Source organism: Aquila chrysaetos, chromosome 5 (assembly GCF_900496995.4).
Source record: "Aquila chrysaetos chrysaetos chromosome 5, bAquChr1.4, whole genome shotgun sequence".
Taxonomy (NCBI): Eukaryota; Metazoa; Chordata; class Aves; order Accipitriformes; family Accipitridae; genus Aquila; species Aquila chrysaetos.
The window spans coordinates 16245115-16264081 of NC_044008.1; the positions used below are offsets into that span (position 1 = coordinate 16245115).

At 43.3% G+C, this 18967-nt stretch overlaps 1 protein-coding gene across 1 annotated transcript in view; it reads right to left on the minus strand.

Moving 5' to 3' along the window:
• LAMB4 (laminin subunit beta 4) overlaps positions 1 to 18967 on the minus strand; it is a 44124-nt gene that overhangs the window by 11301 nt on the left and 13856 nt on the right. Inside the window, 17 exon segments of the mRNA XM_030016438.2 lie at positions 821 to 981; positions 1350 to 1725; positions 2077 to 2173; positions 3382 to 3602; positions 4697 to 4921; positions 6515 to 6672; positions 8275 to 8506; positions 8739 to 8882; positions 10258 to 10435; positions 11407 to 11527; positions 12237 to 12358; positions 13543 to 13728; positions 14481 to 14612; positions 15538 to 15688; positions 16685 to 16764; positions 17246 to 17355; positions 18176 to 18355. Of these exon segments, the coding sequence (XP_029872298.1) occupies positions 821 to 981; positions 1350 to 1725; positions 2077 to 2173; positions 3382 to 3602; positions 4697 to 4921; positions 6515 to 6672; positions 8275 to 8506; positions 8739 to 8882; positions 10258 to 10435; positions 11407 to 11527; positions 12237 to 12358; positions 13543 to 13728; positions 14481 to 14612; positions 15538 to 15688; positions 16685 to 16764; positions 17246 to 17355; positions 18176 to 18355 (2874 nt within the window).

Genomic DNA, 18967 nt, shown 5'->3' on the forward strand with positions numbered 1-18967 from the left:
CCCGAATAAAACACAGAGGAGCTGTAAATGGGAGTGCATTGCCTGTAGCTTGCGTCTTCTGTGGTGCACACCTTATCTTCTGGGGGTTCGTATCTTGGCAGCTATCTCTTTGGAGAGCATACTGATGATAATCTCCTGCCACTGTGGATGATCTAGCATCTGTTCAAGATCCCTGACTGATACATCCCTGTCTTTCTCCAGAAATCAGTCTGTGACATTGTCATTACTGCTATTAGCAGCTGATGGATACTATACTTAGCTCAAGCACAGACAGTGTAATTCTTTCAAAAATGCCAAGGAACTCGGTTCTGACTTCACATTTTTTGATGATGGAGAGCTAGTTCCTTACACATAAAGTCATGTATTTTCCCATGGGAACACTAAGAAGTTGCACTATGACTCTCTGCTTTAATTAAACAAACCATGGCTGTACAGCATTCTTTAAGTATTGCTAAGAGCAAGAGGAGTCAGAAGTGGAGAGAAAGTCCTTTGCTGTACTACTGTATGAGCTGTGAGCCTACACTGTGAAACTGGGTGGCTTTTAAATCCTGATGTAAACATCAGGATTCATGAGACTTCTGACTGAAGTGACCCTGGCACATGCATCTGAAATTTAGGATGCTAGAAATCATGTCCTTTTAAGAAAAAAGGGAGTTTGGAAAGTCAGTATAAAATGTTGTTAGTATTTACATTTTTGCACTACCATGGGAAACTAAAATCTAGGGATCTCTGAAATATTGTACGGTTCGATGGTGAGAAAAAAACTCTGAAATTTCATGGAAAATGTTCACCTATTTCAATTAATTGCTGGCTGCCTTACCTTTGAGATTCAAGTAATGAAAGCTTTGATGAAGATGTATTTTCTGTTGTAGAAGTTCATACACTAGGTCAGCTTCTTCCGCAATGTCTTCTATGTTCTGGTTAAGGTCAGGAAACTCATACAGTGTACTGTGAAGGGGATCCATTTGTGCAACTTTTTGTCTGAAAGGGAAATGGCAGTTATGCAGAAGTCAGACCGGATTATTCTTAAACCAGAACCGAGATACACAATATTTTAAAGGACAAGAGATAAATTTCTAAATAAGCAGAAACATTTACTTGTAATGGCTTATTTAGAAAACCCTTAGAATGAACTGGAAAATTCCAGCATTTAAGTATATGCCTGTGGGTGACAGATAATATCTATAAGGATTATTTTGTTCATAGATGTACTGAAAACAGTGACTTAGTATTCCAGCATCTGTGTGCTGATCAGAAGTGGGACTTGATGTATAGGGATGGCTGGTGGAGCCCAGGGGAAGACTGCTTTCTCAGTCAAGGGATTTTTTCAGGAGCAGCTAAGCCCTTACTGAACATAGCCCTGAAAATCCTTGATGCCTGAGAGGGCCTTCAGTGAAAGAACAGGATGTCTCAAAATTCTTTCAATTTCAGAAATGGCATCTGCAAAGGCTTTGAAGCGGATGTCACAGCTGGGCATTCGTCCTCCTTTGTCTTCAAGATTTGCAGCAAACCTCATTAACTCCTGAACAGTCTGAGTGAGGGCAGTAATTTCAGTGTCCCACTGATCAAAACAAAGATGACACTGACGGCAGGAGGGAAAGTCTTTCTCAAAGCCACGGCCGCACTGGTCGCAGAACCGGCCGGTGACACCAGCACGGCAGTTACACGCGCCGGTGGCTTTGTCACACTTGGGCTGGCTGGTTCCCTCCGGATTACACTTGCATGCTGCAAGAAAGGGACGGCAAGTTACATTCAGTCGTTCCTTTTCCATGGGATTAACACATGCAAAAGGTACAATTATGCATTTCAAGACAAAAGAAGCAAACAGGGGTCTGAGCTAGAGCAAAGTGGACCGCCTGGCTAACGGCTCTTCATCTCTAACTTCCATGGTCCCATCATAACCATATAAGGAACAATATAGATAAATAATATAAACACTTTTGTCCATCTCATACACACAAATGTATGAAAGCCTGCTTCTCTAGATGTATGTCCCATCTCCCCTATGAATATAAAAGGTAAATGTTTCTTCTGAGTCAGTTTCTAATCCAGTTGTCCCCACTTAGTAATACTTACAAATGCAATGTGTCTGGGGATTGCCAAAGTAATTTTCCTCACATTCATCGCAACACCTTCCGCTGTAACCTAGCTTACAAGGACACTGGCCTGTAAGCTGCAAAGACAGTTAGGATTAAATAACTTCCTGCAGAGTCATATGGCTGGATATACATTATTTACTGGGTTTCTTTTTCTCCCTATGACTTATGTCATATGGCTGTATGGGGACTGCAGTGATACTGCTTGCATGCAGTCTTTGAACACCATGGTTTGTACAGTATTGTCCCACCTTTCCCATCTTCCTCCTTAAGGTTGTGGAAACAAAATGGACTTTGAGAGGTGGCTTTACTTGACTAATATGAAAGATTTTGTATGTTCCAGTCTATAGATGCTCTTTGAGAACTCATCCTGTGACTATGATCTCAGAGAGGATTTTTTTCCTTTGCAAAACAGATTAATTTCTCATTTTTGCTGGAGCAAAGTACTCATCTTAAGATTTCAACTTTTAACTACATGATATGTAACTGAAAACCTCCAGGGTACATTATGCACATTGCCCTAGAAAATTTATTTTGGAATTCAGCTAATAAATTAAACTGCAGGGAATTACAGCTCTGATAACTGGTACAGCTTAGAAAAGCAGTAGTAGTTCTTTGAGGTTAAGAGCTCATTTGCTAGGAAAAATAATAAATCCATTAAATAAAGTAGAACAAATAGAAAGCATATTGAAAGGAAAATGTGAAAGCACATCAGCAAGAGCTTGGGATAAGCTCCTGGTGCTCTGAAGTCAATAGCAAAATTGCTGTGACTCCATGGGACCACAATTTTACCTCTCTATTCTGAAAAGCTGTTTTATTTTTTCTACATTCTAGCTCTAAAAAGTGCACAGGAATTAAAGATGAGAAAAGGTATTCTAGCACTCTGATAGATGAGGCATGATTAATGTAATGGCCACAGCTGCTACTTTATGAAAATAAACACTTAAAACAAATACTCATAAGACTCTGGACTTCCTTCTTCCCTATACATATACTTACAAGGCAGCTTTTTCCTATGTGATGTTTTCTTACAAAGTATTCCTAAGATCCCCTTGACAAAGAAACACACAGGCAAAGAGAAATTGCTTACAAGTAGAGCCACATTATTAGAACAGCAAGTTTGATATAAGGACTCAAAGTGTCATCGCTCCAACTGCAGACTTCCAAAGACTTCTTGTTTTCAGGGAGCACGACAAAAAACTACCCTCATTTATAAGAGAGTCCCCACCATGCCATACCAAAACACCACCACCCCAGTTCCCAGAAAGCAGAGGAATTTTCTTGCCTGGTTGCACAGGTTGCTTTGGGAGTTTTTTGGATCACAGTCACAGATCTGACATCCTTTTCCACTAGCCAGGTCCCAGTAGCCAGAGGCACACTGGTTGCATGTCACGCCCACCACGTTGGGCAGGCAGGGGCAGGCTCCGGTGGCTGGGTCACACAGACAGGCTGCGTCCCCCCCTGGGCACACGGCAGGGCAAACACCTGCTGGATTGCATGTGCACCCTGGAAAAAGAAGGACCATTACTACATCGGACGATAATATAGACAGTTGATGGACAATCAGATCTGTATACAAAGCCCATGCTGTAGGTTTACTTCCAGTAACCTTGAACACATTTTTAATTTCATACAGTTTACCTATCTTTCTATAGTAGCTTATATAACGCTTTGAGCAAGCTTACTGGGAACGTTCAGTACTTTTAATACAGGCACAAAAAATGAAGGCGTAGTGAATTTTGAATCTTATTAGAATGAAATGTTAAATATGCTGGGTAAGGAGAAGCTGATTTACAGTAGGCACTATCCAGCGTGGGAAACCCCAGTAAGCCAAGTAAGATAAGAAACCTTGCTTGTGAGGAGCCAAAAGTCCTTGCTTAACCATTTCTAACAGACATCTTCCAAGAATGAACAAGGAATGGGCTTGAACTGTATTTTAGAGATTCCCAGAAAAAAAGTTTCTTGAAAATACCTATAATTGTCTGGCCTGTAGAAACTAGACCCTTGATCAGGTACATTTGTGAAAATAGTCTTTGAGAAACATTGGGAAGAAACTTACGCCTTACTTTTTCTTACACTCCTGCTTTCTGTTAAAAGTGCTGAGTTATTGACAGTGTCCTCATGGAAACTATTAAATTGCCTGAACAGTTTCATTCTAGCCACTTAATGAAAACAACTGGTAAGGCAGGGAGGTCAGCAAGGGACCATCTGGTTAACTGAGCATTGCTTAGTTGGCATCAGCCAGCAACATGGATAAACAATTATCTTTGATTCCTTTACTTTTGATTCCTTCCTGAATGGGCTGAATGCACATTTATTTTTCTAACAGGAAGTACTGATTTCATTTCACAAATGAGTATTTCCTAGGAGTGATATTCAGTATGAGATTTAGTGAGACTTGGATGACAAAGAATTCAATAGATGCCATACTAACATTTATTTGTATCACTGGATAGAAATATATCTGGTATTCTCATATTTTGCTCCATTGATCTGCTTTAGTTTTACTGTCCCTCCAAGGGCTAACCTCTCCTTATAGCCTAACTTCTTTAAACTTTTCTTGGTAGTGTTACTCAGTTGCAGTGCTATTGCTTGCTTACTTTGACAGCTTTGATTGAGGGCTGAGCCAAAATACCCTGGTTTGCAGAACTGGCAGTTTGCTCCATGGGTGTTGTGTAAGCACTTGGTGCATTCCCCAGTGACCCTGTTACAGGACTCAGGGTCTGTCACATCAATGTTGTTATTGCAGGGACATGGTGCACAGTCAAGCCCAGGGCTGCCTGGGTTTTTGTAGAACCCACTAGGACACTCGTCACACCGATTGCCTGTTGGAGAGGAAGGTAAAAATAGTTGCTGGCTGATGGGAATTCAAGTGAAACATATAACTTCCAATAATACTGTTAAAAGATTCAGACTCTCTTCAAATGCAGATTTCCAAGGGAAAATATCCACCTGCTTGAGACTGTTGCCCTTTAATCCTATGATCAGTTTAAATTACATCTCCCACACTGAAATCTGATGGAAATGCACTCTCCTCATCCCAAGTAGTTTTTGCCAAGGAAATCCTCTCAGTAGGAATAAATAGGTACCCTCTCACACAACACCTCCAAACATCTTTTTCCAGCAGTCCTTTCAATGGCAGTAGTCAGAGTTGGCCATATTTGCAGGATTTTCCCTGGGGCCTTCACCCCAACAGCAGCACAGGAAGGTGGGGGGTGCCCTTTCCCGGAGCAACCCAGAGCCCTGCAGACCTGCCCTCCTTTCCATAACCCAGTGGAGGATCCCCAGGTCAGATGAGCTCTGGGACGCTCTGTCCTTGCTTGCTGGCATTGCAATTACTTCTGCGTGCCATCCCAATGCCCACCCTGATTGGGGTGCTACCTCTCTGCATCTCAGAAACCTTTCTGGGCAAGCTGGTGTTGCTGGGACCTCATCCACTGGCTCATCCTCAACCAAGGACTCTGCTCCTTCGCCGTGGTCCTCAGGACCAGAGCCTATCACAATGTCTGAGGAAATGAGCCCGGTGCCATGGAGGTGACCAAGAGCCTTGCCGGGCAGGAACAGGAGGAAGAAAGTCCAGAACCGAGGATTGTGGTGGTTTGTGAGGACAGAAGTCCCCTGGGTGAGTACCAACAGGGATCATTTTAGCCCTACAGCGGTTACTCAAGCAAAACTGCTCTTGACTTATAAAGGAACCTGACCTAAGTAAAGATGACAGCATTGGTTTAGTTTTTGGCAGTGTTTCCCATTAGGGTTTGCTTCCATCACTGGAGATCTTTCTAATGCCCAGGGGGAGGAAAATATCTTCAGTTTTCTCTGCAGACATTCAAGCTAAGTCAACAGGATCTTAGGAAACAAGGCACCAGTTTGCTGCAAAAATATCTGCATTTGAGACAGCTGAGAATGGAAAGCTCATTTCTAAAGCGACCATTTGAATGGTGAAACAGTCACTTTTGGGCATAACATCAGAGCAAGATTCCTCTATATGAAGAAAGATTTTCTCTGATTAGGAAATCTTATCAGCTCTCTTTGATGCCCTGTTCTTTCCAATTTGGGCTTCCAACGCTTGTTTTTCAGAGGTAACGAGCAACTGCAGTTCTCCCCTCCTCTCTCCACCGGGTTAATGTAGTGCCCCTGCAAAGGAGGAGGTTTCCAGAGAATGCCATCAGATTATTTAATGGCTTCACTGTACCCACGTAGGTGAATCCCTTTTTCAAACACTAGTTGCACAATTCCTCTTTTCTCCATCAGGACTTCCCCACCTAATTTCAGTAAATTTGAGTGTTAACTTTTCTTACCTATTTTATTACCATTACCTCACTTGTCACTTCTGAACAGATGATGAGCAGAGGATGGTATTTTTTCTGTCTTACATTAATTTTAATAGAATAAAACCCAGTCCTTATTTTGCTTCATACCTGAATATCCCTCGAGACAATTGCAGACTAATTGTGCAGACTGGGGGTCCTGGTAACAGGAACGTGCAAAATACCTATTGCTTGTAGGTGCCCCTGGGCACATGCATGGGCGGCAGGGTTCTCCGTTCAGAGGGTTTCCATAATAGCCATCCGCGCACCTGTCAAAGCAGTCAGCACAAAGCAGCAGAAATTGTCAAGTGCTCCTTTCAGTCCCTGCAGGTGAACCAATTTATGTGCATGTATAATTAATTTAACATTCCAGGTCATTGTAATGCTATCCCCATTAATTGGTACAGATATATCAAGCTTCAAAGGTGTTCTAAAATGGAAGATCGGAGATGCATTCCCAAAATCTGGAGCAAAAAGAAAAAAAACCATATGTTTTCTTTTCAAGGAAAGTCTGAAAACTTTCACCTACTCTGGAACAATTTTAATCTAAATGTTCATATATACATATGATGTATCACACATGTTTTGCATAGACAGCTAAAAGCTGCCATGTAAAAATTCTGTATATTCACCTACCACTACATATATTCATTTCCATTCATACACAGGAGTGGTTGGCATGACATTAGAAAGTCCTGCATGGGCAAAAAAGCAACGATTCATTCAGAACACTCAGAGAATATTGCATATTTTAGATGCAGCATATGTATTGAAATCAGCCATGCTCTGTCTGACACATTTTGCAAACCCAGGGTGACAGCTGTTTCGAGGCAGTGGTGGCTGTGCTGTTACCCAGAAAGCCAGGGGGCTTTGGGGGCTCCTTGGAGGCTCAGCCACCCCCACCACTGTGCCCACCACCACTGCCTCTGCGTCCCGGCCCGCTGTGGCCTCACAGCTGCGGCAATGCAGTGGCTTCTGAAGCATCCTCAGTCTTCGATCTGCTTTACTATGGCAAAAGGGAACACAATTCTCTATATGTATACAAGCCAGGCTAAAAGTCTTGGCTATTCGATTATCCTCACCCTGGGGTCTGGAGCTCCTGCAGAGGCATAGGGCAACAAGTATTTCAGTCTCCCATTTTTAATCTATTTGCCACCTACAAGCACAATAGCCAAAGGCTGTATTGTCCAAAAGCACTGCAAGAAAAGCTCAGTAGGTTTCCTGGGGAAATCCTCTTAAAAGTGAATGACAAGGTACAATCCAGCCAAACTAAACTAAACAGCTAACGAATTTAATTCTGATGTCCATGTTGAACTCTGATACTGCTGCCAGTGTATAGAATAAAAAAGAGGAGCACTGTTTTGCATGGAGCTGGAACACGTGGGAAAAGTCATTTGCTGGTCATATGGAAATAATACAAACCATCAAACAGTACATGTTTATTTAAGCTCCTCAGAGATAATTGCAGGTATTAAAATGAGTATTCAGCACAAGGTTAGCCTTTTGGCAATTTAAAAGCTGGCAGGAGTCAGTGTATCTCATACACAGTGCTTACACATGTCTCCAAGCACATGGTGCCATGGCACCGATGTCTCAAATGCCTTCTTGCAGGGAGCCTGTTGCAATGCTGCGTGCATGCCATGCCTGCAGTCCTCCCACAGGCATTACATTCACATTGCCACATGCATTTGCCAAACAAATAGGTACCTGCCATTCAGCAGCTAAGCCCAGTTTAATCCTGGGTTTTGGTATGTGTTTCCAGTTAAGGTCATTGATGCATTCATGGGGATGTAGGTGGGCCCCCAGCTACACGCGTGTTCCAGAGAGCACCAGTGTTTAGGTGAGCTTTGCAGCACTGCCCATCAACTTACCTTTCACAGTGGCTTCCAGCTGTAAACCCGTGGCAGTTCAGGCACACTCCGGTCACGGGGTCACAAAGCTCTGCATAGCCGTTACAAGAGCAAGGACGGCAGTGGGGAAATCCAAAATACCCAGCCAGACATTGGCTGCAGCGCTGACCATCCACCTCCCGGCGGCAGGAGCACTGCCCTGTCACCTGGTCACACAGCGTGCTCAGCGAGCCTTGTGGGTGGCACTCGCATGCTGGAAAACACCAAAAGCAAAGCTGTGTCCTGAACATATTCCCACCAACACTGCTTATTGCTGACATTGCTCTAAGGCAGTGCGAGCAGCAGGGACGGAAAATTCATTATTCGTGGAAACATTTTTTATGTTGCTTCCCACATAATCATGGATTCAAAGCCCTAAAAAGTTGGGGTATGCATGAAGAGCCAGATACTGGTACTGGTACTGGTGCTGGCTGCCACATACTCACCATAGCAGCCGTGGAAGCCGAAGCCGTAGCTGCCCGCAGAGCAGGTGTCACAGCAGCGTCCCACAACGTTAGCTTTGCATGGACACTGGCCCCCCAGTTTACTGCAGCTGGCATTCAGCGACCCTTGGGGATTGCACTTACATGCTGCCAAGGGGAAAGAAAATCAAAACAGGTTTGGTTATAAGAGAGTGTGACTGCTCTAGTAGACTTGCAGGTTTTACACTTAAAAGTAGGAAGGAAAGAGCTTGATTATTCTCATCAGGGGTTCACTAACCACTGATGGCCATGGCTTGGATTATTTGATGCTGTAGCGTTGATGGTGATGGTGTATCAGGCACCAGCACAAGTCTCAGTGTTGGAGCTGTCACATTCAGGCCACTGCCTTCAGCACATATTTGGGATAGGACAGAAGAGGGCGTAGCAAAATGTAGATCAAAAATGGAGATATCCTGAAGTCTGGGAGGGTTTGATATAAATCTATGTCTAGCTGCAGCATTGGACATAACCTGCAAGCAGTACTTAGACAGCCTGCACATCTGTATTGTTTGCTGCTTTCTGGACACATTGGACTAACTTGTTTAGTGAAGCTGGTCTGCTAACTCACAGAAGGTGTTTGTCCAGGATGCTCAGATGCTGGCACTAGAAAGCCAAAGTGCCATGTTTCATTGGGAGAATCCCATCACTATGGGAATCGGGCTAATGGGGAGTCAGCACAGCATAAACTTAAATGAGGGGGGTCTGTGGCTGCACAGCTGTGACCACATCATATGATGTGTGAGTGAGGCATTGGTCCTTCTAAAAGTAGCCCAAACCAAGAAGATGCTATCAGGTCCATTGGAGGCAAAGCTCACTGAAATGAGCTGGCCACAAAGTTGTCCAGAAAGGCCCCTCCTATTACTAGAAGTGCAGAGAAGCTCCATTTCTTGGTGCCCAACACCAGGGAAGTCTCCTGAGGCACCAAGCCCAGCTGCCCTTTCCACAGTGGGGCCAGGAGATTGCCTAGGGCTTTAAACCCCACCTGCCACTGCCCTTTTGCTGGGACACCACTGAGGTTTTCTTGGTGAATCTCTTCCAGGACATCAGCTTGTGTGCCATCTTGCCTGGAGTCCTGCCAGGGCATCCAGCTGGCCTGCAGCATCCAGGGAGAGGGCTTAAAAACCCCTCTGTCATTTTACAGCAGCCAGAAAAGTAGGAAAGTTACTGCTTTGGCCATCTGGTGAAGCTGCATCTGATTTAAATGCTCTTCAGAAAACACACGAGCACTGCCATGGTACCTGTCATGCTGCTCCATGAAGCTCATCAGGTGTGATGGACTCTGAGAGCCGTGCCACCAAAAGGTGTTTGCAGTGCACTCAGGGTTCAGCGGGACGTATCCTGCATGTCTGTACATACCACATGCTGATTGGCTTTACTTACCTACACCACCATGGGCTGAGAACTCTCCAGTCAACATATCCTACAACCTCAAGGGAAGACCAGTAACTGTCCAAAAGAGCTGCCTGTGCAGGTTGCTCCTTACCAACAGCTCCATTGTGAATACGGGCTGACATGCTCACTATGAGCCGTGCGCACGCTTCAGGCAGGACGTGAGGTCCAACTTCTGATGCAATTTCAATACAGTGATACTTCTGGTACTCATCTAAATCCTTTTCACTGCATAAGTTCTCCACGGAGCTGATTCTGGGAATAAGTCCAAGCTTTGGTGTTAAGAGGGAAAAGAAAATATTTTTGCTTAGATATACTGAAAACCAGAATTTCCCACATTCTCTTGCTGTGCTCTGCATTGCAAGGACAGAGGCCTGGAGCACTGTGTTTCCAAATCTGCCATTGTGCTGCTCAGTCATCTACATTCACATTTATTCTGAAGGCCTAGACATTCCCTGAGTTCTTCAAATAAAAGGGACTGTGTATAAAAAAGTCAGATTATAATGAGACCTCAGATACACACTCAGAACTGTTTTTGCTTCTAAGAGGTGCCATGTTGATGACTCCAAAAGCAGTATCTGGCCAAAATTTTTACTTGTATTACCGAGATAAAGAAAAATCAGCTGAAGGTTCTATGTCCAAGTATGGCCAGCCCTTGTCACATGCAGTTCTACAGAAGTAATTAGAGGAATGGACTTAAAAATATTTTTCTCAAGAGAGAGACCCAAAACTAACACCCAGTTCATGACTTGGTGGAAACTTGGGAAATGTCTGGATCCAATTCCCGGGAAAGTACAGAACTAATTTTACTTTTCCAAAGTCATCTTTAAAAACATGCATGTTTTTTAAATTAGATTCAGACAAATTATAGAGATTTTAAAAAAACCTAAGTGATGAAGAACTGCATGAATTTATATCCCTAACCACAGCATCTTGTCAGCATATGTGGAGTGTGCTCATCATAAATGAGCAACAGACATACTCTGACTATTAACGTATGCAACAAGTATGACTTGATGAGCTATTATGGTATTACTCCATGAAAATTAAAACAGATATAATTCTGTCATTCCATACAAAAACATGCAAACAGTGCCAATGGAGGTAAGCAGAAGCACACTTCCCTGAATTTCTATTAAAACACTCTATAAATGATTTTAAAACATTTTGAGTAAGTCTGTGTAAAAAAAAAATCACACTGGTATAAATACAGCCTGAAGGGAATTGTGACAGAACTACTCACTGAGTCAATCAAGATGAACGATTTCGCCTTTGGGTCAGAGGCAGAGGGCTGAGAAAAATACACATCCACAGAATACTCTGTTCCCGGCTCCAGGCAGACTGGAGTTTGCAGAAGTGCAATCCTGTTTAGCAGAAATAAAGCACAGTTATAGCCAGGAGACAGGACAAGGCAAGTTTACAGGATGCTGTGAGCTCTCCCTCCCCTCTGTGCCTGCATCCTAAAGCCTGCAGCCCCGAGCAAGCCCTACTGCTGTGGGGAGCACACCCAGCCCCACTGTTTGCAGGCTTTGGAAAAGCTGCATGACTTCTGCCTGGATGATTCACCAAGTGCAATTTAATGCTGGTGAGATTAAACTGAAAGTGGCAGGTTTTACTACTTCAAGCAAAGGAGTTTGCAACTCACTGCTCATATTTGTCCTTTCCTGTCCCTGTCTGATCAACATTTCAGTCACATACTCTTGGCTCCTGTCTATTCTTTACATAGGTCCAAGCTGAAAAGCTGGTTTTGAAAATAGGCTAGGACAGTGACTTTAAGTCAATATTTCCTTTCTGTACTGAAATAGCTGCAGCTGGATCTTTGCCAAAGCAACAACGAACCCCAGCAGGATCTCAGGCTGCTCTCCTGTCTTGGGCAAATCTTTGCCAGGCTGAGGACTAGAGCATTGGACTCTTCCTTAGAGCCTATGTGGTATTGTGGTGTGACAGCAACAGGAAAGACCATACATGTGTTTCTAATATTCCCACTTTCCCACACATTTATCGTTCTGCAGTGCTTCAGTAAAAGATTTGTACACAGAAAATCTACAGGCGAAAGGACAGGAATAGTCAGACCTCTTTGTAGCTGGGAGAGGCAATGCCTGTGGTTCCTGTGAAAGGTCCTTGTTTTTGCAGCGTTGACTTGACAAAATACTGGTGGGTTGGATGGCAACACTTGCTAGCCAGTCTCCCAAGGACTATAAACAAAGGACAAAAATTACGGTAATTTTTCATATCTGAAAAAACCACTTTCTCTTTGCCAGGGTTAATTAAAGCCATCTGAATGATTGCACACTGCAGTGACAAAACAGATTTTCTCTTTGTTCTTTACAGGACTAAAAAAATAATGTTATTTGTGAAAAAGGCATTGTATTTGCAATGGCTAATTGAAGAGCAGAGACAGAAATGGGACCTCAGCTGGTGCAAAAGGAAATAGGTCTGTTAAAGTCATTGGAGTAGTTTCCTTTCTTAGCACAGTGTTGTCCTGGAGATATTCTTCATTATCTGCCTGCTCTCACATCCAATAAGGAATAACAAACATAAAAGACTTTTTAATAAAAGTCTTTAAAATTCAACTGTTTAATCCTTAGGAGGAAAAAGCTACATTAAACCAGCTCACTGCAAAAATTGTTCTCATGTTTTAAGACACTGGGAGTTTTGTTTGCCTCAGAATGACAGTAAGAGAACAGAATACAATGGACAGAAGGAGAATCTCAAGTGGTGGGATTGTCCCAGGGAGCTGCAAAGTGGAAGAGCAACGCATGTACAAATACTGCTACCAATAAAACATTTGCCTGTGTTTTTGAAGACATGGGTGTGGACTTTGGTTTAACCAGATTTGGGTTAACAGATTTGCCTAGACATGTCTTCATCATTGAGAAATTTTGTCCAGGCAAAAAATAAGATTTTGGCTATTTCCCTACAATTTTCACAGATCTCAGAGCCCAGCTGGAGCAACTGAGAAGCTGGATGTTTGCAAAAGCCCTGGATAAATATCTACTCAGATCACTCCTGCCTGTGCACATTTTCCTGCCCAGAAAATCCCAGCTAGAAATACAGGATGCCCATCTACAAGGAGCTGCATTTTGCATGTGTCTGATTTGTGAACAGAAGTCCAGTCCAAGCAGAGGTACCAAAAGAGGAACTCCAGATGGTGAAATCTTGGCTGATGCTTAGAAAACACTTGTAGTGCTGATTTTTCAGGTTTCAGTGGAAAGGGTTAAGGGGATCAGTGGAGGGCATGATACTTGGCTGGTAAGGATGAAAAGGCAAAAAATTTTAATTTTAAATATAAAGAGTGGGGCAAGTTGCTGCATCCTATTATTAACAAAATAGAGCCTGCATCTATCACATCACAAGACACACAAGACATCACAAGTACCTCAGGCTCATAGCGAATCGTCATATCAAAGTCCATAGCAAAGGGAACATTGTTGATGGTAAATCTCAGCCCAGCTCCACTGGGAACGCGGGTGAAGCCAGGTCCTGTCCATGTGACAGACCGACTGGCGCTGGGCTGCCGGAAAACCACCGTCACAGCCGAGTCCTTTCCAAACTGCATTGCACCCTGCAAAGACATACTGGCATTTTCAACAACACACAGTCAAATTACAAAAAAACAAACTCAGGAAAAAGAAAGGAAATATTTTTGCCATGTTGTTTACTTATTTCAGCCACCAGTCAGCCTCATTTTCTGAACAAGCTTGAGATTGGCAATCTAAGAACTGTTGCAAACGTAGGATGTTTAGGGTCACATATAAAGAAAAGTTTCCTATAGCTTTGCAACAACAGCAACGAGAGGGACTAGAATAATCCATCCATATCTGTGTATTTGGTATCTCCAAGATTTCACATTGCAAACCTTAAACAGATGAAGTTTGATTTCATACATGGCTGGATTTCTCATTATAAGCTGAATAAATATCAATACTTACAGTGACAAAGCTGACACCATTTAAATGCAGTAGATAGCATGTTAATGTCCTGGTAAACTTGTTGGAAAATGGAAAATGTTAGAAATATCTTGCAAGCAAAACAACAACAAAAAAAGATATTACCTTTCATGGGGAGTCTTCTCTTCTAAACAATTCATTGAACCTGAGTTTACAGTGGCACTGGACATAGCAGAGCAAACCTGTCGGTGTGAATTGTAAAATGTCCAGCCCAACTTTGTAGCAGAAAAATTTATTTCATTTGTGTCAGGATTGTAACATCTAGGACTGCAAATCCCACATGCTCAGACATTTCCTTGCCCTCTGTTGCAAAATAAAATTTTAGTATTTGGTGTAATCTTAAGTAACTATTTAAGTACCAATTTACCTGTTCCAGTCCAGATTTTCTTACACTTCGTTTCTTGCTCCTGTTTAACACAATCTTTCCATTTTCAATCATGAACTCATAGCCTTGCTTCTGGAAGTAGATGTCACACCTTGGAAGAGTGCTTGGTTTAACCTATGAAGGAATGAGAGAGGGGCAGCAGGGGTAGGTAAGGAGCTAAATGAAAATTCACATTCTTAAAACAAGCTCTATTCTCTGCTGGGTGAAACTCTAAACTATGGCCCAGCAGCTGCTGGAAACCCTTTTCCCGCACTCCCTTAAAATTAACTTGCACTTCCTCTCATAAGCTATGTCCCAGACATCTGTTTTCCATTTCATTATTGGACTGAAGGATGATTACTGGTTGTGATTATAGCTAAATATTTGCGGATGTGACCTGCAAATAAACATTTTTTTATCATTCCTTCTCTATAGCTTCTGGACAACACATCAGAGAAGAAATGTTAGCAAAACCATAGGCAGCAGAAGGGATGCATTCCAGACTTGTACTCTGCATGGGGAACAACTACCCCCATGTTGAGGGGGAAGAAAAATAAAATTAATTTTTCTAAAAACATTACAGATGGATGCCAAATTCTTGAGGAAATTGGGCTACAATCAGTGCCATTATATAAGGCAGCAAGAATGCATCCAATGGAGCAAAGAGCAATTTGATTCTTCCCCTGTTGGAGATTCCCAGAAATATCACAGTTCATGATAGCTGTTGGCAAGTCAAACACTTTCCTCTAATTTAAATAATTAAATTATTTTCTCTAATTCATGCTAGACCAGCCTGCAGTTGAGGAGCAGCAAGCAGAGCTTTGCAGGTTACACCATGCTGTAGCGACTGTCCCTTGGTAACAGCCACAGTTATGGGATAGTCACGTCCACGAAGAACAAGGATGAACGGAGGATGGTCAAGGGACTTGCTTTGTATTTTCCTGCTAAAAAGCCGCTCCAGCTGCTCTCTGAGCAAGGTCTCCTCTCCTCAGCCTCGGCTCCTGTGCCACCACCGCATGAGTACCCTCTCAGTATGACACCTAAAAAGCCAACTACGTACCAAGGGTGCAGAGCCAGAAAGGGGCTTTGCGTGCTCAGCTTCATAAATATAATAATCCAGGGGTAAGAAGAAGTAGCCCGGGGCTGGCTCATTACACTGGCGGCTCACAATGTTGGGAAGACACTTGCACTGACCGTCCTTCGATGAGCACCTAGGGTAAGAGTTGGTAAAGGGAGGACGTCAGAGTGCGGCATGGCTGGGGCCTCACAGCACGAGGGCAGCTCAGCTCCACCGTTGTTTCAGCTTTGCTTCGTTTCTTCCATTGTCGGATAGCCTCCCCTACTAAACTTATTCCTACCACCCACCCCCTGTTTCTGATGCTGAATTTATTCAGTGCTACTTTTTCATCACTTAGGAGACATGAGATGCTTTGTCTTTGTCCATTCCATACCTGAAGCACAGATCCTTTTGTTTCCTGAGCATCCATTACTATCTATTCCTGTAGCCATTTCTTGTATCTGTTTCTATATCTGTTACTGTATCTATCACTATTCTTAAGCATCTGTCATCTGCAATTTTGGAGGCAGGACATGAGATCAGAAGGACCTTTGATTTGATGTGATATGGTAGTTTTCATATACACTCTTATTTAATACATCAGATGATTACTAGCTTTGATTTACCTGCTCACAAGGAGCTGCTCTACAGCATCGGACAATGTGCTCCTATGTCTGAAGTCTAACAGCAGTAGTGAAGACCCCTGCCCAACAGACTTCTGGAGGAGCCCAACTGAAACCGAGATTGCTTCTAAAATTATATATTTTGAATAGGAGCCAGTACGTCAGAAAAAATTAAGATATTTCTAGCTTTTAAAGTAGATGTAGGAAGCTAAGTTAAAAATGTCACCTCTAATTTCTATTAATATTAGGGCCTCTGGTTCTCTCAAGCCATGCAGTTTATATTTTATGTTAAACAAAACTTGGCTCAAGCTGATTCAAAGTTGGCTTCAGAGGAAAAAGGAAAATCCCCTTATCACAAATAAATTTCCAAGATCCCAACCTGACTTTACACTGTTTGTATATGATGAAATTACATCCACAGTCTATTTTCCCATTTGTACTGAGACTCTATTAACCTAATCAGAAAATCTAGCCTAAGATTTTGTACAAATTAAAACCAAGAAAGAACTTGAAGGACATTAACTTACAAGTTATTCTGGGATCCACCAATATCACAGTCACATGGAGAACAGCCATACAAACTGTTACCAAGACCCCAGTATCCTACCTGGGATAAAAGGAAAGCAAAAGATTTTTTACAGCAAATATTTAAATATGTAAAGCACATCAGAACTTATTCCCCTGGGTGAATGATGGTCTAGAGCACTACTGTCCTGCTGCCTGTGCTTGGCCATGGGAGATTGCTTCTCTTACCAGATTGCATGGGTGCTCAGCCACTGCAAGAAGAGCCAGGTATTTACCCATTTGTGCAAGCAAGTTGCTCTGTAAACAGCCAAGATGGCCTGAGAACATGATTTTGCATTTCCTTTCTTTCCTGGAAGTGCTCCTCCTAGTGCAATTTGATTGCACAAATGTTTGCAAGCAGTAAAAAAGATCGAAATGTGTCAATGCAAAATGGGAGCATACAGCCGTGAAATAATTTTTAATTTTGACTAATTGTTTACTTTTCTGGCAATGTAAAGGTGGGAGATGGGAGAGAAGACGTCTAAAACCTCATGCAGAAGTAATAACAAAAACTGAGTACGTACAATGCATTTTTCACAGCGTCGCCCCATGGCGAACCGCTGGCAGAGGCAGTCTCCCGTGGCAGGATCACAGACAGAGAAGGGCAAACTGCCGGAGGGATCACAGTTGCAGGCTGCAGGGAGAGAAATGCACAGTTACCTCTGCAGGCCCCAGCAATGGCAGCGGGACTAATGTTTGCTTTAGATGTGGCATCAGCATGACAGGCACTCTCCATCCTCCGGACAGATACTCTGTAGATGGACGTGCCCTGGCACCCTGCAGCCAGCCCTCAGGCCGCCCTTGAGGAACAGACCGTTTCCTCGGTGGGTGACCCCCCGCTCCTCTCCGGGGGGGAGCAGGGACACTGGCAGAAATCTGGTGCAGTGGTTTGCCGTGTGCTGTGTGCTGATCTGCACTGCACAGTCCTTGCGTGCTGCTGAGTACCATGCTGTGGGCATAACGTCCTCACAAACCCACAGTGCGCCTGAGTAGGGGCGGGATGTGTTTTTCAGCAAGCCACTCTCAGAGTAATGGCTGGCTGGAAGCTCTTATGGCAAGGCAGCAGCTCCTGCCATCTTGACGCTCCACCGTGCAGTGCAGAGTCCAGCTATCCTAACAGCCCGTCTGTGGCTTTTCGTTCACCCTTATGCTGATTTTGATGCTAAAATACTTTTCATGCCTTTTAATCTCCCTTTTCAATTAAATTGCATATTTAACAATCCTTCTATTAACAACAGACTGATCTATTATAGTATACTATGTATTCTGCAAGTGATTTTGCACCTTTTCAGTTTCAGATGCTGCACTAGGAACATTAAATTACATTGACATTAAATTATAAACTGGGTATTTTGTGAAGCAGGTAGTGCATTAGTGTGTGCATCTGTGCATTCAACTACCTCCATCTCTTAAAAATGCTTTGGAAAGAAGAATAAAAGAGGTGGTTTACATACGCTGGCAGCCCAGAGGGTCACTGCTGCTCAGCCCGTAGTAGTTCTCCCTGCACTTGTCACAGCGGATGCCCTCCACATTCTCCTTGCAAGGGCACCGGCCTGCGACTGTTCCCAGAGCAGGATCTGTGTGGCTCTCGCACACGCCGTTGTGCAAGGTACCTTCTGGGTCACAGTTGCAGGCTACAGGCATGGTCAAGGAGACACATAAAAAAGCACATTTAGATATAACCATGAAAACACAATTATAGAGCTGCTGGTAGGCACAAATTCAGGATTCTTGTAAAGATGAGAGACATTCATCTGTGCTCGCTGTGTTGGATGCTTTACAGTTAATGCACAGCCACTGTGAAGAAATATGAGAATGTTTCCAAGATGTGCTTTTTCTCTGGAGGAGAGTTACAGTCTTCACTGTGGTAGAAATACACCTTTGCTTTGGGTAGAAATAGGCAAAAGTCATCCATTCCCTACCCTCTCCAGAGTAGTGGGGAGGAGTGGGCCCCATGCTTTCATGAAAGCTGTAGGGTTGCAGGGGTACCACACATGAGCCACCTCCTCAGGTCTCATCTGAGTTGGTCATGGCTGAATTATTTACTGGAAGCAATGGATTTGGCATGGGACACTGCCTTCATGATGCATTGTTTTTCCCTAAGGCACTACCCAATTCTCACAGCAGAGCTGACATCTACCACACCACTCCCCTGGGTAATCACCCCTTGGCTCCTTAAGGACTTTTCATGTCAAACAATTACTACAATTAAATTATACTCAGAGCATTTTTCCCATTCTATGTTA